The sequence below is a fragment of the Abramis brama genome (assembly GCF_963993115.1).
Source record: "Abramis brama genome assembly, chromosome: 16".
NCBI classification, from domain to species: domain Eukaryota; kingdom Metazoa; phylum Chordata; class Actinopteri; order Cypriniformes; family Leuciscidae; genus Abramis; species Abramis brama.
In genome coordinates, this window is record NC_139978.1 from 19,107,793 (window position 1) to 19,135,449 (window position 27,657).

Sequence of the window (27,657 nt, forward strand, 5' to 3'; positions counted from 1 at the left end):
AGCAGCGCTCTTGATCGCGTCACTCAGCTCGCTCTGGCTAATCCGGTCATCTCTTTATGTATATTTTAGCCAACAATAAAACGAAGTATGTTATAAAACACCACTCTGCCTCTTTTCATTTAAAAAAAAAAAATTAAACATATTAATGGCCACATAAATGTGGTTCAGGCAAACGCGTACATTGATTATCTTTACTGCATATATTTATAACAACACGAAATATAAAACACAACCCTGCTTCTTTTTGTTTTCATTTTTAAAAATATGAAACATAATGATAATTAAAACTGACATTTAAATTTGCCATTGCTAATTAGGTGAGCATTCACAGGTCATGTTTGTGATGGTGGTGTGACACTGCACTACATTACAATGTTTGGTTATTATTATTTGTATGTGTGATCAAGTTGTTGTTCGACCAACTTTTTATTTTTTTATTCTCAGGTACAGCTGCTATGTTGCATTTTAAATTCCTGTTTGCAGGACTTTGCACTTTATATTTTTACATGTTTACAATTTTTGGAAACTGTCAGATTACTATTGTATGTTTGACCAATACACTGTTTTTTTGTTTCCACTGCTACATTTTTTTTTTTTTACATTTATTTAAAGAAGTTTGATTATATTCTATTTTCGATTTGAATGCACAATTGTTTTTTAAATAAATAAGAATTCAACACATTACATACATCTGTTATTTTGTCTTAGTTATGTTTAGTTAGTAAAGTCTGGTGCCTTTAGTCTCTTCAAGGAAGGTATAAGGTGGAAGGTATACAGTTTATTATTAATTCAACTATAGTATCGGATCGGTATCGGGTATCGACAGATACACAAAGCCCAGGCATCGGTATCGGTATCGGGACTGAAAAAGTCGGATCGGTGCACCCCTACTAAATATGTCAACGCATTTCCTATGGTGGATCAAAAAGCCAGTACAGTGGCACGGTTGTTGTGTGAACAGTACATACCTGAACACGGTGTTCCAGAGGAATTAGTCTCCAATCAGGGACGTCAGTCTGAGTCAGAGATTTTGCAGGATATTTATAAGAGGTTGAAAATGCAAAAGAAGAGAACTACGCCATACCTCATGGTAATGGCATGGTAGAGCGGTTCAATATAACTTTGAAGGATCAGTTAGCTAAGGTGCTCTTTGATAGTGATGGCGAGTGGGACCAGTATTTATCTGCAGTTGTACTGTCATTTAATGCTACACCTCATTCTAGCACTGGATACTCACCGTTCTTCTTGGCTCATGGTCGTGAACCTCGTTTACCAGCACATGTACGGCTTGATTCTCCTTCAGGTGCAGCCGTGGACACGCCACAGACTTATGGTTCAGCTCTAGTCAGTCGTATGGAAAAAGTGTTTCAAGAAGTATTTAACACTAGTGATGATCAGAGACTCAAGCGTGAGTACTACTTTAATAGGTATGAGAAATTCAGACCTTTTAAAGTTGGTGACCTGGTGTGGATGAATGATCCAACTGCACAAAGAAAGAAACTTGAACCAAAATGGATAGGACCATATCGGGTGGTTACGGTGGACATGGCTGGTATTATTTACACTGTGTCGGACATGAGAAATGTAAATGCAGCACGTAAGGTTGTTCACTATGAACGTTTAAAGCCTTACAGGTCCAGATGGAAGCAACCAGCCCTCACTTCCACATGTGCCGGTCAAGAGGTGGACAAAAGGGTTCAGGGGTTGAGACCGCTATATACAGCCTTGTCTGGTTCTCTCCCTTTGTCATCAGGAGGGCCGCTGGTTGGTGAAAATGGGGCGTCTGTAATCTCCTCTGTTCCTCATGTACGTAGGCCGTCAGGTCGCATGGTGCGAGTTCCTCATTCTGTACGGCAGCCTCTTCAATTGGTTGAACATGCATCCTCAGTAGTTGGGGAGCAGGCACCTAAAGGTGTGGTCACTCGTTCAGGACGTGTTATTAAAAGGCCTAGGAAGTTTGATTGTTAAAAAAAATAAAAATAAATGGTCATAGCACTTTTGTTATGGTTTTCAAGTTTTTTTTTTTCTGTACACAAGCTTCCATTTTCACATTGTGTAATTCTGCACAATATCTGTGACTGTTGGTATGATGTGTTTAAGGAAAAAAAAAAAACACAAGGTAATAACTTTAACCATTTAATAGGGTCTGCTATGGCATGTGATATCCCTTTCCAAAAAATTAGAATATCATGGAAAAGTTTATTTATTTCCATAATTCCATTCAAAACATTATACTTCCATAGATTATAGATTCAGGGCCCACAACTTAAATGATTTCAAGTATTTAGTTGTTTATTTGTACATAATTTGGGCTTCCAGCTCATAAAACCCACGAAAACAGGATTTATAAAAATTTGAATATTACATGAAATCACACAGTAATTACACAGTGATACCATGGTCATTGAACCAGGTTTTGGTTATTTTGGCAGTGTGGGCAGGTGCAAATCCTGCTGGAAAATGAAGAAAGCATGAAGTGCTCTGAACATGTCCTGGTAGACGGCTGCGTTGACTCTGGATTTAATAAAGCACAGTGGACCAAAGTCCTCTTTTCTGATGAGAGCAAATTTTGCATCTCATTTGGAAACCAAGGTCCCAGAGTCTGGAGGAAGAATGGAGAGGCACACAATCCAAGATGCTTGAAGTCCAGTGTGAAGTTTCCACAGTCTGTGTTGGTTTGGGGAGCCATGTCATCGGCTGGTGTTGGTCCACTGTGCTGTCCACTCAACGCAGCCGTCTACCTGGACATTTTCAGAGCACTTCATGCTTCCTTCAGCAGACAAGCTTTATGGAGATGCTGACTTCATTTTCCAGCAGGATTTGCACCTGCCCACACTGCCAAAATAACCAAAACCTGGTTCAATGACCATGGTATCACTGTGTAATTACTGTGTGATTTCATGTAATATGAATTTTTTTTGAAATCCTGTTTTCGTGGGTTTTATGAGCTGGAAGCCCAAATTATGTACAAATAAACAACTAAATACTTGAAATCGTTTAAGTTGTGGGCCCTGAATCTATAATCTATGGAAGTTTAACGTTTTGAATGGAATTATGGAAATAAATAAACTTTTCCATGATATTCTAATTTTTTGGAAAGGGTCTGTAAGTCCTGTTCAATGGGGAAAAAGTGAGTTTTTATTTGTTCTTTGTATATGTGAAATGAGGACATTTGTTTTTCTAAGAAAATGTGAGATTTTATTTTATGATTTATTTTGTATGTAAATTGGGTAATTTGATTTGCTGTTCATGTGTGATGCAATGGTTACGTTATGATTACGTATGGGGAATTGGCGCACTGACATGCGCAGTTATTGTTGTGTAAAAAGAAAGGGACATAGACAGCTGGAGCTTCCTCTTATGTTCCACAGCCCTCTTACATTTCTAAAGGGCTGTTGCATCAAATGAACGGGTCACAGATTCCTAAAGGCTCTTTGGCTTCAAATTACGTGCAGTACAAGAGTTATGTGGATATTTAACTCAGGAACCTGTTTTGTTTTTCCAAATTGTTGTACCGAATTGTGTTTGTTCATTTTTCGTACCTCTACAGAATACATCCGCTACAGGACAACGTTTCCATATCGTAAAGGTACTGTTACTATTTTATCTATTTTTCTATTTTAATTTATGAGTAGCCTAATTATCATCACGAGGGATAATTCTGCAATTTTGTTGACTTCGGTGAGGGAAGTCAAACAAACCTTAGATTAAGGATGCAACTAATGTTTACAGCGTATTGAAACGTGTTTATTTTTATGTAGGCTTATATAAATATATTTTGATTAATGAAGTGTGAGGTGATAAAAAACCTTTTAAAGAGAAATCGGCAACACTTTACAATAAGGTCTCATAATAAATGCAGTTAATACAAATGTCCATGTTCATGGTAGTTCACAGTTAATGTTAACAAATAACATTTTTGATTTGTAAAACACTTGTAGTTAATGTTTAGAAGATTAACATTAACTAAGTTTAATAAATGCTGTATAAGTGTTGTTAATTGTTAGTTCATATTAAATAATGTTAAATGATGAAACCTTATTGTAAAGTGTTACTGAGACATACATTTTTTAAATCTACTTGTAAATGTACTGTTTGTATTCATTTTGGTTTTAAACCAACGTCTATATAGTTTTCTATAAAATGAATGAAGCTAAAATGTGACATTAACCATCAAGTAAAAAATATTTGAGTTAGAGTTGAATTTTGAGATGATTATTAAAGGGATACTCCACTTTAAAATGAAAATTCTGTCATCATATACTCACCCTCATTTTGTTTCAAACCTGTATGAATTTCTTTCTTCTGCTGAACAGAAAGGAAGATATTTAGAAGAATGTCAGTAACCAGACAGTTTTTGGTACCATTGACTTCCATAGTAGGAAAAAAATATATACTATGGAAGTCAATGGTACCAGAAACTGTCTGGTTACTGACATTCTTCTAAATATCTTCCTTTCTGTTCAGCAGAAGAAATTCATACAGGTTTCAAACAACATGAGGGTGAGTATATGATGACAGAATTTTCTTTTTAAAGTGGAGTATCCCTTTAAGATGTGCTATTCTATCTGATCTGATCTCAGCCTCTGGTTTTCTTTTCACATGACAACAAAATAGCTTCCTGGTTACATATGAACTATATTTTAAAAATAATTGCTTTACTGTTTATTAAAAAATTTTAACTAATAATAATCATAATAATAAATTACTTGCGCCACTTTTTTTTGCAATAGTACAGACTAGGGATGGCCCGATACTGGCATCGGGGATTGGGCCGATACTGTCCTCATATACTCGTACTCATAAAAATTCGCGATACCACGCACATTTTGCGAGCACATCCCTTTAAACAGACATCAGTGGAAAGTTTGTTCAATCGGATGTCAATGGCAAAGAAAATAAAACGAGGCATGTAGCTAACGTTAACTGACGAGAGAGAGAGAGAGAGAGGAGAGAGAGAGAGAGAGAGAGAGAGAGAGAGAGAGAGAGAGAGAGAGAGAGGAGAGAGAGAGAGAGAGAGAGAGAGAGAGAGAGAGAGAGAGAGAGAGAGAGAGAGAGAGAGAGAGAGAGAGAGAGAGAGAGAGAGAGAGAGAGAGAGAGAGAGAGAGAGAGAGAGAGAGAGAGAGAGAGAGAGAGAGAGAGAGAGAGAGAGAGAGATATGAATAATTTCTGTACCTGTTAGATCTACCTGAAAAACTCTAAAAACTTGATTGTTTGTTGTTATTTTGTCACTGACTGCTTACTTGTTTTAAATTCACATTAATTAGGCTGGTAGTTTTTGTTGTAGTATCAAAATTGGATTAAATAATTGATATTTCACTGGTTTTGACAAACATTTGAACCGCTGACCCAATCCTCAGCACTGAGCCCTGCTGAAGCAGCTCTAAATATGTGCTGTGCTATTAAATGAAAGATAAAATATGATAGAGCAATAGAATGAACAGTGACAGTAACAGAAGCTCATACAATGCATTTTAGCAGGCTTAATTGAGCATGAAAATAACTGAAAGTAATATATATTTGATGAACAAATTAAGCCAACTAATATGATTTATATTCTTTTGGTTTATCTACCAATACATTTAAAAATTACAAATGCAGTGAAAATTCAGGGATCGGTTACGGTATCGGCAAGTACCAAAAATGAAAGTATCGTTATCGGACTCGTTCTGCAAAAAGTGGTATCGGGACATCCCTATTACAGACAGTTAAACCACCTACACATTTTTTTATCTCAAAATGATCAAAATTTATTTTTTTCTTCTTCAAAAAAAAATACATTCCCCTGTAAGTGTACTTCTTGAATAGCCTTGCAGATTAACGTACCCTGGAAGTAACAATGACATAAACCACTGTAGAATCCATAATGAGAGAACAGTGTCTTCAGGAAGTTATTCTTTGTTGTTTATCATCAGTCTTCATCAGTTGTTTTACGCAAGATTTTTTTGTTGTACTTGTTTATTGTTGATAGTACAATGCAAGACCATGACACTACATACTTTAATCTCATAAGAGTGGTTAGTTCAGTTGTGTTTGAACATGAAAATCCGGTTTGATGACCCATGTGTCAGGTTTGGCATAGACGAAGCAGACAGAATGGTAAGTTAAATGCTTTAATTTGCAAAATGGATCGGTACAGCGAAACAGGTGAGTAAACAGTAAGTTGAATTTCAGATGATAGCTTAACTGAAGTGTAACCAAGTCTCTCTCTCTTTCTCTTGCAGATGATGATGAAGGAGTTCCTTAGAAGACGGAATGGTGACTGGCTGAGAAGATCGGGATCAAAGGTAGGTATACAGGTAAGTATGGCAGAGAGTCTGTGTCGTGTAGACGAGATCAGACAATGACTGAATGTTTGTAGCAGGTATATATGGGTGAACTGATGATGAGGTCCAGGTGACGGTGATTAGTAATCAGGTGACAATGAGCGTGTGAATGACTGAGTGGGCGGAGTGAGGGAATGAGTGGAAGGAGATGGTGATGGAATCCTGACAGTACCCCCCCCCTCCCGAGGTGGCTCTTGATGGCTGGGAAGAAGAGAGATGTTGCCGGCGGCGAGGTCGACCACGACCCCTGGGAGCTGGGCGGTCAGGATGGTCAGAATGGAACTGGGAGAGTAAGGCTGGATCTAGGATATCATCACGGAGCACCCAGGAACGCTCCTCTGGACCGTAGTTCTCCCAGTCCACCAGATACTCCAGACGGGGACCTCGCCGCCAGGAGTCCAAGATGGCTCGAACTCTGTAGATGGCCTCTTCTTCCACAGGAACGGGAGGAGGCACGTCATCCGAGGTGGAATCTGAGGGAACAGAAGAGACTGGGTCAGTGAAGGGATTGAGGAGAGAGACATGGAAGGAAGGAGAGATCTTGTACTGAGGTGGAAGGTTGAGTCTGTAGGTTACTTCGTTCAACTGCCTCTGGATGGTGAAAGGTCCAATGAATCGAGGACTCAGCTTACGGCAAGGCAGGCGGAGGCGAATGTCCCTCATCGATAACCACACCTTCTGACCAGGTTGGTATTGGGGTGTATCGGCTCGTAGACGATCCGCTTGATCCTTGTGCCTCCGCACTGCCTGTTGTAGATGCACATGAGCTGAGTCCCATACCCCCTCGCTCTGATGGAACCAAAAGTCGACAGCTGGAACCTCCGAGGGCTCACCCGACCAAGGGAAGAGAGGTGGCTGATATCCGAGGAAGCACTGAAAGGGGGTGAGCCCGGTGGTACGCTGAGTGAGGGAATAGGCTATGTGCACAAGCGTCGCGACGAACTTACGCTATTGTCAGAAGTCGGCATGTCAGTTTCCGGTTTACGGCCGCTTCATCGGCATCCGCTGTAAACAAACAAGATGAGTGCTGCTGTTGTACGAAATAAAGAGATACTATGTGCGTGACACATCTAAGTTTCTAAGAACTGTAGGTGGATCTTACGGCCGTTTCCCACATACTCCGTGTGCAGTGTGTGTGTAGTGTGTGTGTGCGCGCGGTGCAGGAGCAGCACGCGCTATAGTGCTTCACATATGATGCGTTTGCAGTGAATAACTGATTCACGGCTGTACCACAAACACTATTTTTATTTAAAATCCAGAAGTTACGCTGCAACTTTTATTTAATAAAATGTTTTTTCAGCATTGCGATTCTCTTTGTACACATATAACCTACACTCTTTAATGGACGCATGCACGTTTAAACACAATTTAAACAACGTAGGGCTATTATTCCATGCATTACTTATATTAAGTTGCTCAAGCAAGTGGTCAAATATTTAACTGTAAATTGACAAAAACAGCCGACTCTCATGCCTTTTCTTTTCCATTTAAATTTTAATAAAATAAATCTTGCATGTCACAAATAACTTGTTTTTCCACCTCCACGAATGAGACTACAATTTATTTAATTAAACGCATTTATGGTGAAATTACTACATTTTCATGTCAATCTTTGTTAATTTTGACCACGAAACATGCGCTGTCACTTTAATTCAGCGTTTGCAGCACAGCAGAAATGGACTCGGTGCGGAAACGATCTAGATAAATTGTAATTTGTCAATAAATTGTAGTAATCTCACCATAAATGCATTTAATTCTGTAAGCCTACTACTATTTTTCACAGTCATCTTTTTACTTTTAGAAGACCGGGGTAAAGCAAGGTAAACTACAATTTACTTCAACAAGGCGACATAATGATCAACACTCTCATTCGTGGAGGTGGAAAAACAAGTTCTTTGTGACATGCAAGATTTATTTTATTAAAATTTTAATGGAAAAGAAAAGGCATGAGAGTCGGCTGTTTTTGTCAATTTACAGTTAAATATTTGACCACTTGCTTGAGCAACTTAATATAAGTAATGCATGGAATAATAGCCCTACGTTGTTTAAATTGTGTTTAAGTGCATGCGTCCATTAAAGAGTGTAGGTTATATGTGTACAAAGAGAATCGCAATGCTGAAAAAACATTTTATTAAATAAAAGTTGCAGCGTAACTTCTGGATTTTAAATAAAAATAGTAAGTGTTTGTGGTACAGCCATGAATCAGTTATTCACTGCAAACGCATCATATGTGAAGCACTATAACGCGTGCTGCTCCTGCACCGCACACACACACACACACACACACACTGCACACGGAGTATGTGGGAAACGGCCGTAAGATCCACCTACAGTTCTTAGAAACTTAGATGTGTCACGCACATAGTATCTCTATATTTCGTACAACAGCAGCACTCATCTTGTTTGTTTACAGCGGATGCCGATGAAGACAGCCGTAAACCGGAAACTGATATGCCGACTTCTGACAATAGCGGAAGTTCGTCGCGACGCTTGTGCACATAGCCTATTCTGAGCGTATTCCGCCCAGGGGAGGTATCGGTTCCAGCTGTCTTGGTACTGGTGGCAATAAGTTCGCAGATAACATCCTATCTCCTGAATCTTCCGCTCAGTCTGGCCGTTGGTCTGCGGATGATATCCTGAAGAGAGGCTGACAGTGACCCCGAGGAGCTTGAAGGCGTGCCACACCCAGGAGATGAATTGGGGTCCCCTGTCCGAAACGATGTCTTCTGGAATGCCGAAATTTCTGAATGCATGATGAAACAATGCTTCAGCTGTTTCTAAAGCCGTGGGTAAACCAGGTAAAGGTATCAGCTTGCAGCCTTTGGAAAATCTATCCACAACGACGAGCACACAGGTAAATCCACCGGATCTAGGAAGGTCAGTCATGAAGTCCACTCCGATGTGTGACCAAGGGCGTCTGGGTATAGGTAGTGGCACAAGTTTACCCTCAGGTAGTTTCCTGGGAGTGTTGGTGATGCTCACCGCTCCAACCCCAGTGGAAGATGCATCAACCTCAACGATGAAAGGAAGTTCTGGATTGGGATGGATGAGGATTGGTGCTGTCGTGAAGACTTCTTTGAGGCGATGGAAGGCTTGGATAGCTGTGGGATTCAAGGACAGAGACTTGGGTCGATTCTTTAATGAAGATGTGAGAGGAGCACTGATGAGACTGTAGTTCTTGATGACTCTTCTGTAGAAGTTTGCAAAACCGAGGAATCTTTGAAGTTCTTTGACAGATGTGGGTAATGGCCAGTCTTGGATTGTTTCCACCTTCCTCTGGTCCATCTGGATACCATGCTGATCTATGATGTAACCCAGGAACTGAACAGAGGTGATATGGAACTCACACTTCTCCAATTTCAGGTAAAGCTTGTGTTCTCTCAGTTTCTCTAGTACTTGAATGACATGACGATGATGTTCAGCAATTGAAGATGAATAGATGAGGATATCGTCAATGTAGACAATCACAAAGCGGTTGAGGTACTCACGGAACACTTCGTTCATGTAGCCTTGGAAGACCGCTGGAGCGTTGGACAGCCCGAAGGGCATAACCTGATATTCATAATGGCCAGATGGGGTGACGAACGCTGTCTTCCACTCATCTCCATGCTGTATACGGATCAAGTTGTATGCACTCCGAAGGTCCAGTTTCGAAAATATGCGAGCCCCACGCACCTGCTCCAAGGCAGCTGGGACCAGAGGAAGGGGATAACTGTATTTCACGGTTTGAGAGTGGAGATGACGATAATCGATGCAGGGCCTCAAGCCTCCGTCCTTCTTAGCCACAAAGAAGAAACTTGAAGCGGCAGGGGAGGTCGATGTGCGGATGAACTGTTGTTATAAAGCCTCCTCCACATACTCCTCCATGGCCTTCTGCTCCGGGATGGACAGTGGATAGATACGACCTTTAGGTAGAGTGGCTCCAGGTAGCAAGTCGATTGCGCAGTCCCATGGCCGATGAGGTGGTAGTTTAGTAGCCAGTTTCTTGCTGAACACATCCTGGTACGCCTGGTACTCCACTGGAATCTCTACTTGATGCTCTACTTCAGGGTTCTCAACCGAGGTGGAACAAACAGGAACTTTGGACCTCTTCTGAGGCGTCGATGATGAAGGGATTTTCTTGATGGATGACAGACAGGACAAATGGCAGGACTCACCCCAACGTAATACTTCACCAGATTTCCAGTGGAGCGTCGGCTGATGTTAAACTAACCAGGGGCATCCCAGGATGAGCTCAGCGGTGGACTCCTCCAGCACCATAAAAGAAATCTCCTCTGAATGAAGACAACCAACACACAGCGTCAGAGTAGGTGAACAGTGACGAATTCGACCTCGACCCAGCGGTTTTCCCTGGATGGTTTGTACATGGAGGTCTTGAGAATTGCGATGTTTGCGGATGTTCAATTTTTGGAGAAGCTGTGTGGAGATGAAATTCCCCGCCGAACCAGAGTCAATAAGGGCTTGCGCTGAGACACAAATACAAGAAGTTAATACATGCACAGTGGTGCGATTTAAAGCTTCAATTTTAGGTGAGACTTGAATTGTGCTTACCGCTGGGCATGGAGGTCGAACAGGGCAAGAGCTGAGAAGATGATTATCAGATGCACAATAGAGACAGAGTTTATGAAGAATTCGTCGTTGACGCTCTGAACCTGGAAGATGGGCGGAGCCGAGATCCATAGGCTCTGGTGCTGGAGGAGTGACTGATGGAACCGTGGGCGGAGGACATACAGTGGGAGTCGGAGAATCACAGGCTGATAGTCTTTGCGAAACTCGAATGGATTTTTGAATTAATTTCTCAATTCCCAGACTGTCGTCGTAAACCACCATCAACTGACGAATGTTAGGGTTCAAACCATGACGAAAAGCTGTGATCAATGCTGCCTCATTCCAACCACTGGATGCCGCTAAAGTGCGGAATCGTAAAGAGAAAGTACTCACAGAAGATTGGCCTTGACGAAGATTGTAGAGTTGATCATGTACTGATAGATCGGCAGCTGTTTGACCGAAAACTTCTTTGAAGTGTTGTATGAAACGGAGAGGGATTTGACGACTTCCGAATCCGAATTCCACAGAGACTGTGCCCACTGAAGTGCTTGCCCAGACAGAAGTGAAATGATGAAAGCAACACGAGCTGAATCGTTGATGAATTGATGTTCTTTCATGGAGAAATACAAAGATACCTGAAATAGAAACCCACTGCAGTCCTCCGCCTCACCGGAGAATGTCGCTGGTCGGGCCATGGGACACGCTGAGGCAGTGAACGAAGCAACGGGCGCTTGAGGAAGTGAAGCTGAAGAGGTGTGTTGATGAATGGCGATCGGATTGACAGGTGAATTCGCTGTGGATTCCAAAGGATTCTGCATGGTGGTCTGATCTTCTGTCAGGTTTGGCATAGACGAAGCAGACAGAATGGTAAGTTAAATGCTTTAATTTGCAGAATGGATCGGTACAGCGAAACAGGTGAGTAAACAGTAAGTTGAATTTCAAATGATAGCTTAACTGAAGTGTAACCAAGTCTCTCTCTCTCTTTCTCTTGCAGATGATGATGAAGGAGTTCCTTAGAAGACGGAATGGTGACTGGCTGAGAAGATTGGGATTGAAGGTAGGTATACAGGTAAGTATGGCAGAGAGTCTGTGTCATGTGTAGATGAGATCAGACAATGACTGAATGTTTGTAGCAGGTATATATGGGTGAACTGATGATGAGGTCCAGGTGACGGTGATTAGTAATCAGGTGACAATGAGCGTGTGAATGACTGAGTGGGCGGAATGAGGGAATGAGTGGAAGGAGATGGTGATGGAATCCTGACACCATGAAAGAGAAATCCCAAGCTTTTATTTATTTATTTATTTGTACAACATATACAAACATAACCAGGGGGAAAAACATGGTCAAATCTATAAGAAAAAACATTTACAATAACAAAAAATATTTGTGTACACAGATAGAAAGAAGCACTATATTAAGGTTAAATCATATCTTTAAATTGTCATAAAGCATCATGTTGTGCTTTTTTGTTGTTTATTAGTCTGATGGATGAAATAAGAGTTGAATTCAGCAAGGAAACACGTGCATGTCTTTATACCTTTGTTTATTCATATTCTTTGTGTATTTAAGTTAAGAAACCAGTCTGATGCACCTATGAAATGAACAATATGGTCATTTTTGGTGAAAATAAAACTTAAAATAGATGTTGCTTCATTGACGCCCCATTGTGATGCTCCTCCTCCTGTAGCCTTCTGTAGCCTCCTGTAGTAATAGTTTCTGTTTGTTTGTTTATTTGTTTTAACATTTTGCATTTTTTTGACACATTTTTTTGCTTTTTTCTACAGATGGAAAAATACAGATTGAAGGCACTTCTTTCACTATAATTCATTGTAACTGTTTTTGGCATGCTGGTTTTGGTGTACAAGGACAATCTTACAAATCACATATACTACACTTCTCCAACAAATAACAAATTAAAAATCCTGGAGGCTTCAAATTCGATAATGCCCATCAATGGCTCAAAGCATTTAATGGTGTCTGCGTTTATCGACCACAGACTGGACGGGGTCATTCGAGTCATCAGCATAATCAACAGAAACAGTCTTCAGCCACTTTACTGTGTTTACTGCAGCACTGAACATGTCTGCAGAACTGTTCAGGCAGATGTCCAGATACACACTGACCATTTTAGCTTTCCGTATGGTGCCTCAGATGTGATTTGTAAAGGTAAACGCATGCAAAATTCAACACATGTCCTCATAACAACTGACAAGAAAGATTCAGTTGACCCCAAGATGGAGTATCTGCCAATTCGAAATAAGATGGCAAGAGAGACTTTCAAGTTTAACTTCACGATTTGCATTTCCAACCTTTTTGGTGACTACAACAATGTACTGCAGTTTGTTCAAACTATGGAGATGTACAAGCTTCTGGGTGTACAGCATGTGGTCATCTATAAAACGAAATGTGGTCCAGACCTGGAAAAGCTCTTAAAACATTATGAAACAGAGGGGATATTGGAGATTGTTTCATGGCCTATCGACAAGTTTCTACACCCGTCCTCAGGCTGGAACATCAAGACGCACAAGGGCGATGTCCATTATTATGGTCAGATAGTAACACTCAATGAGTGCATTTACAGGCAAATGTATCAATCCAGGTACGTTCTCCTGAACGATATTGATGAGATCATAATGCCGTACAAACACACCAATTTACCATCTCTTATGGAGGATCTTCAGTCTGCTCATCCTAATGTTGGGGTGTTCCTCATAGAGAACCACATATTCCCCAAAACACAGTTTGAGGACAGTGGGAAGTTCAAACGAGCAGAATGGAATAATATTCCTGGTGTCAATATCATGGAGCACATTTACAGAGAGCCTGATCGAAAGAACATTTACAATCCCACAAAGATGATTGTTAACCCAAGGAAGGTGCAGCAAACCTCAGTGCATTCCACTTTGAAAGAAATGGGAGATTGTTACCATGTACCATTTGATGTATGTAGGATTGTTCATGTGAGAGTCCCACTGCAGGGGCATCTTACCAAAGACCAACTGTTTGTAGACAAAAGAGTCTGGGACTATGAGCAAGAACTGACACCGAACGTTGACCAGACGTTGAAGCTGTCGGGTCTTCTGAAGATTTCCAGTTGAAATTTGTGTATTAATGTAAATAAGACCTAGAGCCCTATTTTAACGATCTGAAATGCAAGTATCAAACGCGAAACGCAAGTAACTTTGTGGGCGGATCTAAGGTGCTGTTGCTATTATACCAGCGGGATAAATGACTCTTGCACCCGACGCAAATCTAAAATGGGTTGGTCTGAAGTAGCTAAATTACTCATAGGTGTGGTTTGGACGTAACGTGAAATAAACCAATCAGAGCATCATCTCACATTCCCTTTAAGAGCAGGCGTGCTTGTTCCATGGCGGATTGCTATTATAATGGTGGATTTGCCAGGCGCACGCCAGGAGCAGTTCACAGTCGAGGAGACCAACGTTCTCGTCAGGACCGTAAAAGACAGAAAAGTGACATTGTATGGGGATGGGAGAAACCCACACAAATTGGCTTTGGTTAAACAGGCGTATAATAATTTTGGTAAATGTGTAAGCTAGATTTATTTTTTCACATCTTCATGGACACCATTAGGGATGTCCCGATCCGATCCACGTCATCGGTATCGTGCCGATACTGGCCCAGAGCGCTAGATCGGAGATCGGAGGGGAGAAAAAAATATGATCCGATGGTAGGCCTACATGTATTCATATTGAACCGAAACGGTATGTACGTCATGGTTCGGTGCATGGATTTACACAGAGCAGGGGCGGATCTAGAGGCGGGGCCACAGGGGCCCTGGCCCCTGCTGAAATCTGATTGGCCCCTGATTGGCCCCCGTAGGGGTGGGGAAAAAATCGATTCTTAGATGCATCGCGATGCCGACGTGGACGATTCTGAATCGATTCACAAATGTCAAAAATCGATTTTCTAAAAAAATATATATTTTTTTCCTAATAACGTAATATTGACGGAACGCAAAAGGCGGAACTCTAAAGCGGACGTGCAGTGCGCGGACAGTCCGTGGCGCGCACATTACCTGCACATAACGCATGATGGCTGAGCGCCAAATCCGAACGGCACCCTCTTCATTAAAAGCTATAACGTATGGAAAATTGGAAATTTCATTGTTACCCATTTAGTATTTTTTGTATGAGAGCTGCTTTCTGTATTGTTTAGTTTTCACATCAATATGCTGTAAACCGATCTGTTATACGTACGTTATACTGCCCTGCAATATGTGCAATGTCAGTCACAAAAAGTTACATTTTGACTGTGCTCTCTGCAGATGTTCATTCACTTTTTTTGTATAAGCTGTTTTTGATTGTGGTATACAGCAAACATTTCAAGTCATAACTCTTTATTATTTAGTTGTGAATAAGAGCAGCTGTGTAACTATGTTACTAATTATTCAGAATATGCATAAGTTCACAAGCATTATATGAGAGCTGCTGGTACATAATTCTATATTTTTGAACGAAAACTGTTTGTGAATTTTCTACAGAATGTTTTTTTGTCTGAAGGATTATATTGCTCATTGCACATAACAGGAGGATGTTGGTTAGAAGTCTATTATTAAATGCTAGAGATTCAGAATATGGTGAAGTTTGTATTAATTTACTACAAGTATGCTGCTAGTACAGGCACACATTTATTTTCCTGTTGGTTCATTGCAATGTTGGGACATATGCTGGCAAATGTAACCTTACAGTTGACTTGCCAAATCACTTCCATTTGTTTTATTAATAAAATTAATATAAGAAGTATTGGAAGTAAGTTCGTTATGGGTCATCATAAATACTTTGCTTTAAAAGTACCAAGTAGTAAAAAAAAAAAAAAAACGTTAATAATCGATAATCGTTACCCTCTGAATCGTAATCGAATCGAATCGTGAGGTGCCTAGAGATTCCCACCCATCAATCGTCGACGAGAAGAGCAACCGGAGAATTCTTCACAACGATCACAGATGCAATTCCACCCCCAAACAATTAACAATAATTTACTGTTTATAAGCGACGACATGATTATGATACTTAAAAGCTAGGTGGAATTCAGAAAGAAGTGCATTGTGTCCTTTATGCACAGTATAAATAAATGAAAAAAATCATTAAGAACTTTACTGGCTCATAATTTTTTATTAGAGCGTTTGAAAAAGGAATGACTGCCGAAATGTATTTGCACCATACTGAATAAATAATTTTGTGTGCTTGAATGTACCCTGTATTTGGCCCCTGAATGTAACATGTGGCCCCTTAATGGCCCCTGTTACAGAAAAATCCTAGAACCGCCACTGACACAGAGAATACACGGTATAAAAATAAATAAAACATCGCGTGCACATAATGCGGAACTACTGTTAAGGCGGGCATACACTGTGCGATTTTCGTCCGATTTTGAGCCGAATTCTGACTCGTGCGACTCTTTTTCGGGTCGGGCCGATTTTCAGCTTTGTCGTGCGTCGTTTGTCGTGCCGTGTTCGTGCAGTGTACAGGGGGAAACGAGAGGCGATTAACCTCTCACGACCGGCAATCGGATGGTCGGATGAATTTCAGGCATGTTAGAAATTTTGGTCGCTCCTCGTGACTATATCGCACAGTTGAAGCAGAGCTACGAACCGATTGCCCTAAACTCAGTGTTTTTTCCCTCACTGCGCCTGCGTGAAAACAGTTTCATCTGCAAAAAAAAAAAAAAAAAAAAAAAAACGAAAAAAGGGAGATCTTTAAGTTCTGTAGTTCAAAGCTATTACTGTTGTTTACCTCCAGTTCGTGTTGCAAAATGGATTAACCATTACCCACTTCTTCCAAGCCACCTGCGATGTACACTTTGCCTCTTTTATTATTAAAAAAAATAATAATTAAATAAAGCTGTTTTTAATTTTCATTGATGAATTATTGCAGTGTTCGGACATATTATAGACTGTTAATAATTAATTATATGTATATAATTAATTGTAATCGACCTAAAGTTTTAGACAATTTTTAATGAGGAGAAGTAAAGCTTCTATGTAGGCTAATATTTTATTATCCTCACAGCGCGTTGGTTATGCGGTGATGCGCTATGAAATTTGTTGCGTGGCTATTTAATTATAATAGCCTATCAGTTTAATAATAAAAGTAGCCTTCCCTAATAATAATAATAATAATAATAATACAATAATACTAGCCTACTAGTAATTGAATATATAAATTGGAAATGCTAAATCTTCTTGATATTGATAGCTGATGCTTGTTTTGACAATATCTCTGGATAGGCTACATGATATCGTCCATAGGCGCAACCTGGCACGAGGATTTATCGCGCTGATTCGCGCATATTTCACAGATATAGTGTGAGCAGTCAAGTCGCAGCTCGACGTTCGGACCGTACAGTGTGAGCACATAAATCCTGAGCTTTGGCTTTACATCGCATGCGATCTACTCGTTCAGTGTGAGTAGGTTCCTTGCTGAAATCGCACAGACATCGCACAGTGTATGCTCGCCTTTAGATACGCGTATAGACATATGCGGGTTCTTTATGCCGAGTTCAGACTGCACGATTTTAGCCCCGATTTTGGCTCAACGACAGGTTTGGAGAAATCGCCGACAAATGCCCGAAATCACAGGCAAATCGGTGCTTGTTCACGCGAGTGACAATCACGCAGTGTGAGTGAGCAAAGACGCGATCTGAGAGAATCGCAGACGAGTTGTGAGATATTTGGCATGCTAAATATCTGGACCTGTCGGCGATTCAAAATCCTGCTGTGTGAAAAGTGTTCTGACTGAAAACTACATCGGTGATGACCGACAGCCAATGAGAGAGCAAGATACAGAGCAGCGGGGAGTTCGGGGAGGAGTTATAGGCCACAATATCAGTATTTTAATAGATATATGTACAATTATATCAAACAGAAACAAAGCACAAACATTTGCTTGACCAGCAGCAACAGCAGCACATTGCAAAATTATTTATTTACCCCCAACTCTCTTTGCAGAACACACAGTCCTTGCTCCCCTTGTCTTCCCAGCCATTTCCTCATGCATAATATCCCAGGTAGCAGACCAATGTCGATTCAATGTTGATTTTTAGTTGTAAAGGTTAGTATCAGTCGTCGATCAAATTTCAACGTTCACTATTTGGTCGGTATATCAGAACGTTATTACGTCGAAAATAAAACATCGATTCAACGTTGAAATGCGGTTGACTCGTCAACATATACTGCGCCGACGCATTTGGTCGAAATCATAACGTCTAATATATTTTTGAAACTTGGTTAGAGGTATCAGAGATCAACTGAATAAAGCATGAGATCATGTTTTGAAAGAATGACTAACTGTGTTACCAGTGTGATCATTTTGGTTTTTGTACTAGATTTGAAACTGTAGGCTATACCAAAACGAATTAAAAAAAAAAATGTAATTATGTAAACATCACTGCTCTCGCAGATATTCGTGTTTGTGTGAGTCACATCTGCAATATGCTGGCAATATGGATGATATCCAGGATCTTTTAAAGTCATTTAGTCAGTAATATGTCACTTTACTATGGCGCAAATGCAAAAAGGGTAGCCTACAACAAAGTGTGAATCGAGGCGTTGGGCAAGCAAATGCGGAGTGTGGAGCACGCTTACTGCTTGACATGTAGGGAAGTGGCATGTTGTTATAGTGTTATTATTTTAAATTGAATAATTATTGTAATTAAGGGGGTTATTATTTCATATTTTCATGAATTAGGCGTAGCCTACATCTCAGACATCTTGGCTTTCATTAAACCTATAGGTAAACTGAGTAAATCATTAAATTTTACATTACATGTTTGATTTTGAAATAAGCATATGATGCTATTGAGTTAATTTTGAGTTTCCAGGATTTTTCTAGGATATAGCCTTAGAAAAGAAAAGTCAGAAGAGAGAAAAATGTTAAATTTGCAGTTTCTCCCTCAGCATATAGCATATCTGTTAAAGGGACACCAGGCAAGTCTGAGTGTTTTTTCTCTACGAAGCTCCCCCTAGTGTCTAGTAGTAAATGCTTTCAAACACTCTGTTGTAAAAGGGCGATTCCACAGTATCTGTCCACAAGGGGTGTAATGAACAATATAGATTGAATAATACCCAGTTGTTGTCATTTTTTTTATTTTTAGTTCACTATTTTGTTAAAGATAGATGTAAGAAATAATAAAATTACTTTTATCCCACTAGGCCTTGGCATTATCGTGTAATGAGACTTTATTTTATTTCCGTCCCCAGAAATTGCGGATGTCACGGTGGGACATTCAGTGCATCTGGATTTTTCCTAAGTCATTTCTTTCATTTCCTTTAATAAAATCCTGAATTTTGGCGCAAAACATTTATTTTGGTGTGTCTTCTACAAAATACTACTACTAACACTGAAAGTAGAATTCCCTTAATCCACCACGATGCAATGGAAACATTTACTAACGTTCGTTACACTTTCTGTCCAAGCAGTTACGCACGTTAAACTATGATTCTAAAGGAAGCGGAGATATAATTTTTCCATGTAGTTCTATCAGTAGCATAACGATACAACCATCTTGTGTGGGTTAAATTCTCATATGCGTTGCTACATGATAAACTGTTAATAAATCGGGATAAAACAGGGGCCGAGATTTTCTGTCCAAAAATCATAACGCTCGAACATTTTATTCTGGCGCTGAATTTCCATCTCCTAATGTCTCAACGGTTCTCATCAAAGAAATAAGATTGTCTAGGTCACGGTCGCTCTGCGTGTGAGAAAGTGTTAACAGGATTTCACGGATTTCGACGAATGTGGGTAAGTTTGTGGATTCTGTCCAAAAGGTTACGAACGTTAAAATGATACGAACGTGGTAAACTTTGGTTAAGTAAACATTAAATGGGATCATTGTGGTGAGAAAGGATAAAAGAGTGTGCAAGTCGGATGATTGCGAGTGGTTTCGGACCGAAAGCGTCGTTCATCGTGAAAGAGCATGCATGAATGGTGGTTTTATACATTTTGACAGATTCTGCACATCTTGTTCGTAACTTAGACGGAAATTTTCAGTCTGTCCAACTTCCAACGTTGTTTTCTGCGTATTTTTGACTCAATAAGCTGTTCATGAAAGTCAACATCGTCAATGACATTTTTCTGTTTTTTTTTTTGTTGGTTTTTTTGATGATTTTTTTTTTCTGTCCAATGTTCGTAAGAATATAGCTTAGGCTGACGAAGTTAACACGTTAATAGTGCGTTAACACAATCTGTATGATCTTTAAATTTGATAGTATGATGACAGGTTATTTTAATGTGTTATGAACTTGTTCTATTCTTGTTCTATTCTATGCCAGTTTTCATGAAATGGTATTATTTTGTGTTACAAAGGCAATCTTGCAGGATTGTTTAATTTTTTCCGTCCCCGTTACACACGTTATAACTTAGCACACTTGTAGGAGTTCCTTTGTCTTCTACATTTGGCAAATAAATTTGAAAAATATACCTGTGGTATTTGTTAGTAATTTTGCTGGCTTTCAGTTTATGAACATACCAGACTCAAAAATGCACCTTTAAGTTTATAGAACAGATAATATTAGATGGCCACCCTGCCTGCATGGAAGTCCTATTACCAGTTTTGTGAACTATACACAACGCATGACTCATAACTATACCAAATTAGGAACAAAGTAAAACATGAACTGGGATTCAACCAGATTTTATTAAACTGAATTAGATTAAGTACACTTTCTGCTTGAACTTACATTGTTTTTCCGTCCATGTTACATACGTTAAATTTGACATCAACTCAACTTTGATCAAAGTTTACTAGTTTACCATTGCCAGATTTATCCTGCCTTTCACACAGCTGTACCCCAGGTTTTCTCAGGATGTTAACCTGAGGACAATGGCTTTCTCCATGAAGATTGATTTTTGCAGGCTGTTGTCCTTGCAGTTAGCCCTAAACTGTGGAATCGCCCAAAAACGAACTGTTGTCCCTCCCCCCCTCGCCACGAGCAGCCCAGCTGATCGGCTGTCAACCCAGCTGAGCAGAGGAACTGGCTATTTCAAAACCAGTTAGGTCTACCGAGGCAAGTAAAGCAATATTTTCTTTCCAACTGATGGCGATTTTTTTTATTTTTATTTTTTTTTTTTATTGTGTTGTCATGCATACTATTATTTTTACCGGGAACGAACGATATGAACGAGGCGAACTACTGCTTTGGTGTTTGTTTGTTTTTGGGAGAATGGGCATGAGCATAAATATATATATCGGAGGCTAATATTTGTCTAAAGTTATATTAGTAAGGTCTATAAGTTAATCTGGTAGAGTGACGGTTTACCTTTGCTTGTCTAAGAAGACATCAGAACGTTTTTTCTAGCTCGATCATGATATGTGCAACATGTTTATTGCCTATTATCAGACGCGTTGACTTAGTGACATAAAATAAAAGTGTAAGTTACACAAATAAAACCGACAGAGGAACAGCCAAACAACTACAGAAATCAAACGTGTTTGCTAATGACAATGCTAACATCAAAGTTATAGCCTAGTATCTAGTGTACTAGTAAGCCCGTAACAGACAGCGATCATAATAAAAACCTTTACAGACAATAGCAAACATCCTGAGGTCGCAATTACTTGAAATTTAAATATTAAACACAGTTTATTCCAAAGATACTTAGCCTACAAGTGCAACAGCAGGATCAGCATCCGTTTTGCAGGCTTCTGTTTCTCTCAGTTCTCCCCATTCTGAAAAAACCGGTCCGATATTTACTCGAGTCTGACTTCTTGCTCGGTCAGTCTCCTGTTTCCTCTTTCATTGGTCCTCCGACAAAGATTTCCTAGCTTTCTGCATCTTTTTTACAGCCTCAGCCATAACTCAATCTATAGTTGCCCTTTGCTTATAGCTAGCCGGTGCTTGAATGGGGGCGTGTACGTGTGCAGTGCCGTCAAGCAATTCCTTACATCGCGAGACCTGATATCACGCGATACTTCCTGACGCCGACCCGCCGGCCCAAAGTTGAGTTTTTTCCGCTCTCGGGCACCAGGGGGGTGCGAAACCACCACCATTCAACTCGAAATAAGTAATATAACCATTCCACTGACTCCAAAGCTGTTCAGTTAAGTTTAAAAAGTTACCTAGAGCACCTTTAAACCCCATTGTAGCAGTATAAGCTTTTCTTTTTTCTGACACTTGCATATTCAACAGTGGAAAATCTTTAGTCAGGGGAAACTCTAATCAATACATTTAGGCCTACTTAGTTTACATTATTTAATTAGAGATTAGTGTCCATCTCTTCTACATTAAATTAGTTGAGTTAACATAATTAGTTAATGAAATAATAAAATAATAAAAATAAAGATTCAATTCGCCTTTGGCTAAGCCCCGCCCCCCTTAGTTACTGTTGCTACGTCCGACAAACAAATGGTCAAACAGCTGGGCTCTGTTTTGGTATCAACATGGCTTATGCTGTGACAGCTCTTCCTGCTGAAATTTCATCAAACTTTTATAAAGCAGCAAATAAAGTGTCCGATAGAAGTAGGCAAAAGGGGCTGCAATATGCGTTCGAAGGCTATATTCAAGACGTACAGGTGAAACGCAAGGAACAACAAGGCATCCAAATAGAGGCAAAAGCATACCGGTCACAGTCAAAAAATGAACCACCGCATATCCTACTAATCGAGACGGAGGCTGGGACTAACAATATCAAGGAGCAACACTGTTCATGCAAAGCTGGGTAGGTCTCTATTCACTTCTATAATCGTTATTACAAAGCAAACGGACTATGCGAGTATAACGTTGTATTTATTAGCAGCGATGTGCTCTCGTATCAACAACCGGTATTGCTAGGTAACGTTAAAGGGATACTCCACTTTAAAATGAAAATTCTGTCATCATTTAATCACCCTCATGTTCTTTCAAAACTGTATGAATTTCTTTCTTCTGCTGAACAGAAAGGAAGATATTTAGAAGAATATCAGTAACCAGAGAGTTTCTGGTCTCATTGACTTCCATAGTATATATTTTTTCCTACTATTGAAGTTAATGAGACCAGAAACTCTCTGGTTACTGATATTCTTCTAAATATCTTCCTTTCTGTTCAGCAGAAGAAAGAAATTCATGATGACAGAATTTTAATTTTAAAGTGGAGTATCCCATTAATGTTAGCTGACAAGGTGATGTTTTGGTTAGCTCCACAGGGTTTTGCGCGCAAATCATCGGGCTTATCCACACCCTGGATCTCTGCAAAGCACAAAATATAAACACGGTGCATGTCCAGTCCTCCACAAGCTTACCCCAACAATGGCATAAGCCAAGAGGTGCCAAAGTAGCACCACAGCCTGTGACAGCAGTCGTTGTGGCCAGGGCCAAGACGGAACGAAAACGGAGACCCATCTTCTGCCAATACAGCAATGACAGGTGAGTCACAACTATGTTGATTTTTAACACCATGTAGGCTGGCTATCCCATTGTGTCCTTCCACCATAATAACCAACTTATTTTTATGTAGCCTTTGTGTTTGAGAGCACATGACATAAGCAGAAATGTATTTTGTATTTCAGATCACTTGACATTTAGAAATGTATGACTTTTCCATGTCACAGGGCCACCTCTGAGGTAACAGATCAGGATTTGTTGTTATTGAGAGAGCTGACAGGGACACCTATGAGCTACATAGCAAGCAAACCCCCGATAGATGTTGTAATAGGTCAGGAGAAGTACCCTCTTGGAAGTGGCTTGAGCTACCAGGTAAAGCAAATGTAAAACTGATAAAGATAATGACTCATTTCTTACCATTTGCAGGGAGACATTTTATTACAGTCACATAGCCAACATAAATTTGATTTCATTCACAATAACAACACAGTAACTGATTTATCAACCATGTCAGTTAAAACATAAAAACATTCAAATTCAGGAGCTTATCTTAGCTGTGTGTACAGACAGATCATTGAGCTGGATCCTATGCTTTTATAATGTTCGGCTGGAAATTGGACAGCATACAGACCACAAACCATACCTGATTTATGTTTCCAAGCCTGACATTAGGGATCCTTCCAGAAACCATTTTAAATTTCTTCACTTTGGCTATGGCTCTTTCTACATGTACTCTGTGTTTGGCTATTTTCTTTGTCATCTCAACGTCTGTAGCTGGCATCTGACTATTTGATTTGGCAAAGGGGGGAATGTTCAAATTAAGCCCAAGCTCCTTTACATCCTTCTCAATAAGAAAACCCTTATCCACCATGAGCCCATCACCTGCCTTAAGGTAGCCACACTGAAGCAGACCTTTCAGTAAATCTTTGATTCCACATTGTCTAAATATCTCTTGGTCTGAGATTGATCCTGTGTAAAGTGTGGATACAAAGATAATGGCGCCACGAGGATCACAGGCAATAAGGCATTTAAGTGTGTTGGCAGATTTGTAGTTTGAGTAAGTCTGACTTTGAAGTAACAGTGATGTTGGTTTTTCTATCTTAATCTCTGTACCATCAAGAATTGCAAAGGTTGTTGGGAACTCTGCTCTGTAGTTGTCAGGCATGTTTTCTGTTATGCTGTCCCTGTGTGGCCAAATAGACATGTTGCCTAGTCTACCATACATGAAATCAATCCATGAATTGAATAAAGTACTAACAGTTCGTTCTGGAACTTGAAATTTGAAGGCCAGCTCTTTCAGATCAAAGTTTTGCCTCAGCTTCATAAGCACGAGTAGAAACTGTTGTCGTAAAGGCATGAGGTTGATCTGCTGATCTACTCTGTGGTATGTCACAGGGCTAAGTGTTTGTGTATCTGTTGCAGTGCTGGGTATCCTGAAAAATGCACACAGCTTGTTGAACTCATCATAACTAAAACCTGTGCAGTACTTAAAGTACTCAGGCACACTGCAGTTAGATATAGTCTCTGGTGTGAGTTGGTAATGAGCTTGAGTGGGTGTGGTGTGGGTGAGTGGGTGAGATGCTTGATAAGTTTTAATCTCTTCCCTCAGCAAGGCATTTTCTTTTTCTTTATCGGCAAGTTGCCTCTTTAATCGATTTACTTCCTCTTCCTCTTGGTCCTCTGTGTGATCCTGGTGTGGATCCTCTGTGTGAATCTGGTCTGCTGTGTGAATCTGGTTTTCTGTGTAAAAAACATAACAATGAAATTATTTAAATGAGGCCTAGTTAAAAATAAATAAATAAATAAATAAATAAAAACAGGAAACAATGTAAATAATAAATGTATTTCTCTCTCTCCCCTCCCCCCTTCATTGCATACAGCTCCCACTATTGGACAACACTTCACAAGCATCCTCCCAATCAAACTCCACTGACTTCCCAGCATTCCCTTTGCCACCACAGCCAGGCTCTTTCTGTACTGTCCTTAATGAAGTGCAGATGGAAAGGTTCAGTACCATGGTAGTCTCAAAACCTGAGGCAGAGGCACTTGAGAAAAAAACCAGACAGCAGAGTAGCAACAATATCTGGCATCATGTCCGCTCTATTCGCCTAACCTCATCCTCCTTCAAGAGAATATTTTCTAGAAGAGCCGACTTTGAACAACTTGCCACCATCATGCAGAGGAAGAAGAAGAACATTATGACAAAAGCCATGAAGAGGGGCCTGGAGCTTGAGCCAGCCGCTGCAGCACAGTATGCTGCCATCACTGGTAATGAAGTTCAAGTGTGTGGGTTTGTCATCAACCCTAACACCCCCTATTTGGGTACATCCCCTGACAGAAGGGTTAAGAGTGGTGAGAATGAGACCTATGGACTTCTAGAAATTAAATGTCCAATGAAAATCAGTTACACCGATTGCCAGTACCTTAAACAGGTTAGTGATGACACCTACAGGCTCAATCGTACACACGAATATTACTTCCAAATCATGGGACAATTGGGGATAACTGGGATGCCATGGTGTGACCTTTTTGTGTTATGTGAAAGTGACTATCACCTGGAGCGAATTTGGTTTGATCCTGAGATGTGGAGGAAAATAAAAGATAAACTTGACTGGTACTTTTTTGAATACTTTCTCCCTACAATGTGCAGTGAGAGTCCACAACAGTCACATGAACTGTAGCCTACCTGTTTCAATGACCATGGACAACTCCTCTGATGTGGTATCCTGCACTGATGAGCCTGATACTGTGGAAATGCCTCTGTAAATACATATGTGAAATCGATTAAAGTGTTTGAAATTATTCTGATACTGTGTTGTGGCTGTAATATTCTTTCTGCAATTTAATTATTATATTATAACTCTTACCTTTTAGTCGGCAGTCTTCGACCTTTGACTGCACTTCCTTCAACATGAATAGCAGGGACTGGATTTGGGAATTCGGGATTTGGTTCCCCATTGACAAAATGCTGAAATAGTAGGGGTGTAACAATATATCGTGTCACAATATAGGGCAATACAAAAATGCAACAATATGTATCCTGAATAGTTCACTCAAAATAAAAATTACTATGTGAGGAAAAAGTTAAGGTTTTCAGAGTTTTAGTGTCAGTACTACATTCAAATATTATAGATAATGTTGAATATAATGTGTAATAATGCAATAGGGGAATATCTGTGTAAAAAAGTGGCCTACACCATTTTTAATGTATCTAGTCAGTGACAGAGAAAAAGCTTCAGAATCGTGAATAGCCTGTTTATTCTGGTGTCTCTATTGTCCTGTGCTTTGGGTTTCAGCTCCAAGTCCAAGAATATTTTATTTATACACACAATGTAATATCAAATTTATCAGTTTAATAAACTTATTAATTAAATTTAATAAACAATACATTTTTTGTTAACCTTTTACCATATGCCTTGGAGTATCGCAATAATATCGTATCGTGAGTTCAGTATTGTGATATGTATCGAATCGTGACATGAGGGTATCGTTACACCCCTATGAAATAGTAGTATAAAATATTGTTGGACTGTGCCAACACGGTGGCGCTAACGTTAGTCACCTTCAAAACTACCACAACAGCGTCTGTAACATTAACGTTAGGTGTTTGTATCTTGAATAACAAAGTTAGATAACATCCAGCCGCTATTCAAAACACACAATCCTGATTTACGTGATAACTAAACTATAGCTAAGCTTGCTTGCTAGCACCTTGATTCTTCATTAATTAGGGTAGAGAACCAAAATCATAACCTAAAAACAGCATAAAACTGTCTAACTATACTTCACAGTAAGGTTAAAAGCAAAATTTACCTTAGAGCACACAAAAGTGTGCTTGTTGATCCTTGAGGGGTTTAGCTGACTGTGAGGACGTCCACACAGTTTAATCCAAAGACGGCACTTGTCAGGATTTGACTTCGGTTTTGGGAAGGGGAAAAAACGGACACCCCCCTCCAACCTCTCTGGAAAACGCGTATCAGTGTTACAGATGCCCCAGGCACAACGTTTAACCATATTTTTGATACAACTATGACTGTAATAGCCTGCCGAAAACAAAAATATGAGACGCCTGCGTTAAAGTCAATGGAGCGCTGTGAAAAAGTGTCGGACCTCTGTCGGAGCTCGTTCTTGGCTGCGCTGTGATTGGTCAATCTACATTCTAGGGCGGGGCTTAGCCAAAGGCGAATTAAGATGTTAAACATATTTCTATATACCATTGCTTGTTCCACCACACAAAAGGACTGTTTTTAAGGTGACAATCCATTAGACCCTTCCGGAACCCAGAAACCCAGAAAACCCACACGGACCCCCATTGGGTTTTTTTTTTTTACCTCATCTCAGTAATTCATCTTATGAAATAAATGTGATCTGTTGTCAAGGTTTAAGTCTGCTGTATGCAGAATGATCGCAACAGGAAAACAATTTTCTGTTATGAAATTTATTTCTTTTATGTCTCT

General features: G+C 39.9%; 3 protein-coding genes across 5 annotated transcripts; 2 read left to right on the top strand and 1 right to left on the bottom strand.

Moving 5' to 3' along the window:
- Window positions 1-3,294: 3,294 nt before the first annotated feature.
- On the top strand, window positions 3,295-16,919 carry LOC311065722 (beta-1,4-galactosyltransferase galt-1-like). Of its 2 annotated transcripts, none has more exons than XR_014602959.1 (2): window positions 3,295-3,589; window positions 6,225-6,312. XR_014602959.1 is itself a non-coding variant. In XM_084086420.1 (2 exons), the coding sequence occupies exon 2, from the start codon at window positions 12,723-12,725 to the stop codon at window positions 13,974-13,976; it is 1,254 nt and encodes a 417-aa protein (XP_083942546.1). In that variant the 5' UTR covers window positions 3,305-3,589; window positions 12,663-12,722; the 3' UTR covers window positions 13,977-16,919. The 2 variants fall into 2 exon arrangements, 1 of the variants encoding a protein (XP_083942546.1); XM_084086420.1 differs by lacking the exon at window positions 6,225-6,312 and adding an exon at window positions 12,663-16,919 and having other exon boundaries at window positions 3,305-3,589.
- A 6,065-nt stretch (window positions 16,920-22,984) lies between these two features.
- On the top strand, window positions 22,985-25,999 carry LOC311066526 (uncharacterized protein). Of its 2 annotated transcripts, XM_084087749.1 has the most exons (3): window positions 22,985-23,242; window positions 23,428-23,572; window positions 25,081-25,999. In XM_084087749.1, exons 2-3 carry the CDS (start codon window positions 23,489-23,491, stop codon window positions 25,879-25,881), a joined length of 885 nt encoding a protein of 294 aa, XP_083943875.1. In that variant the 5' UTR covers window positions 22,985-23,242; window positions 23,428-23,488; the 3' UTR covers window positions 25,882-25,999. The 2 variants fall into 2 exon arrangements, 1 of the variants encoding a protein (XP_083943875.1); XR_014603099.1 differs by lacking the exon at window positions 23,428-23,572.
- LOC311066525 (uncharacterized protein) lies at window positions 23,610-27,334 on the bottom strand. The gene is made up of 4 exons (XM_084087748.1): window positions 27,014-27,334; window positions 26,068-26,168; window positions 25,887-25,960; window positions 23,610-24,940 (listed from the first exon to the last, which is right to left on the bottom strand). The coding sequence occupies exons 1-4, from the start codon at window positions 27,212-27,214 to the stop codon at window positions 23,787-23,789; spliced, it is 1,530 nt and encodes a 509-aa protein (XP_083943874.1). The 5' UTR covers window positions 27,215-27,334; the 3' UTR covers window positions 23,610-23,786.
- Window positions 27,335-27,657: the final 323 nt, after the last annotated feature.

Bases quoted from the DNA above. Each gene is read 5' to 3' on its own strand.
- LOC311065722 (XM_084086420.1), top strand. From the start codon at position 12,723: ATGCTGGTTTTGGTGTACAAGGACAATCTTACAAATCACATATACTAC.
- LOC311066526 (XM_084087749.1), top strand. From the start codon at position 23,489: ATGAGCTACATAGCAAGCAAACCCCCGATAGATGTTGTAATAGGTCAG. The intron at 23,573-25,080 runs GTAAAGCAAATG...CATTGCATACAG, and splicing joins GAAGTGGCTTGAGCTACCAG to CTCCCACTATTGGACAACAC.
- LOC311066525 (XM_084087748.1), bottom strand. From the start codon at position 27,214: ATGGTTAAACGTTGTGCCTGGGGCATCTGTAACACTGATACGCGTTTT. The intron at 26,169-27,013 runs GTAAATTTTGCT...CTACTATTTCAG, and splicing joins ACACTTTTGTGTGCTCTAAG to CATTTTGTCAATGGGGAACC. The intron at 25,961-26,067 runs GTAAGAGTTATA...ATGTATTTACAG, and splicing joins CGAAGACTGCCGACTAAAAG to AGGCATTTCCACAGTATCAG.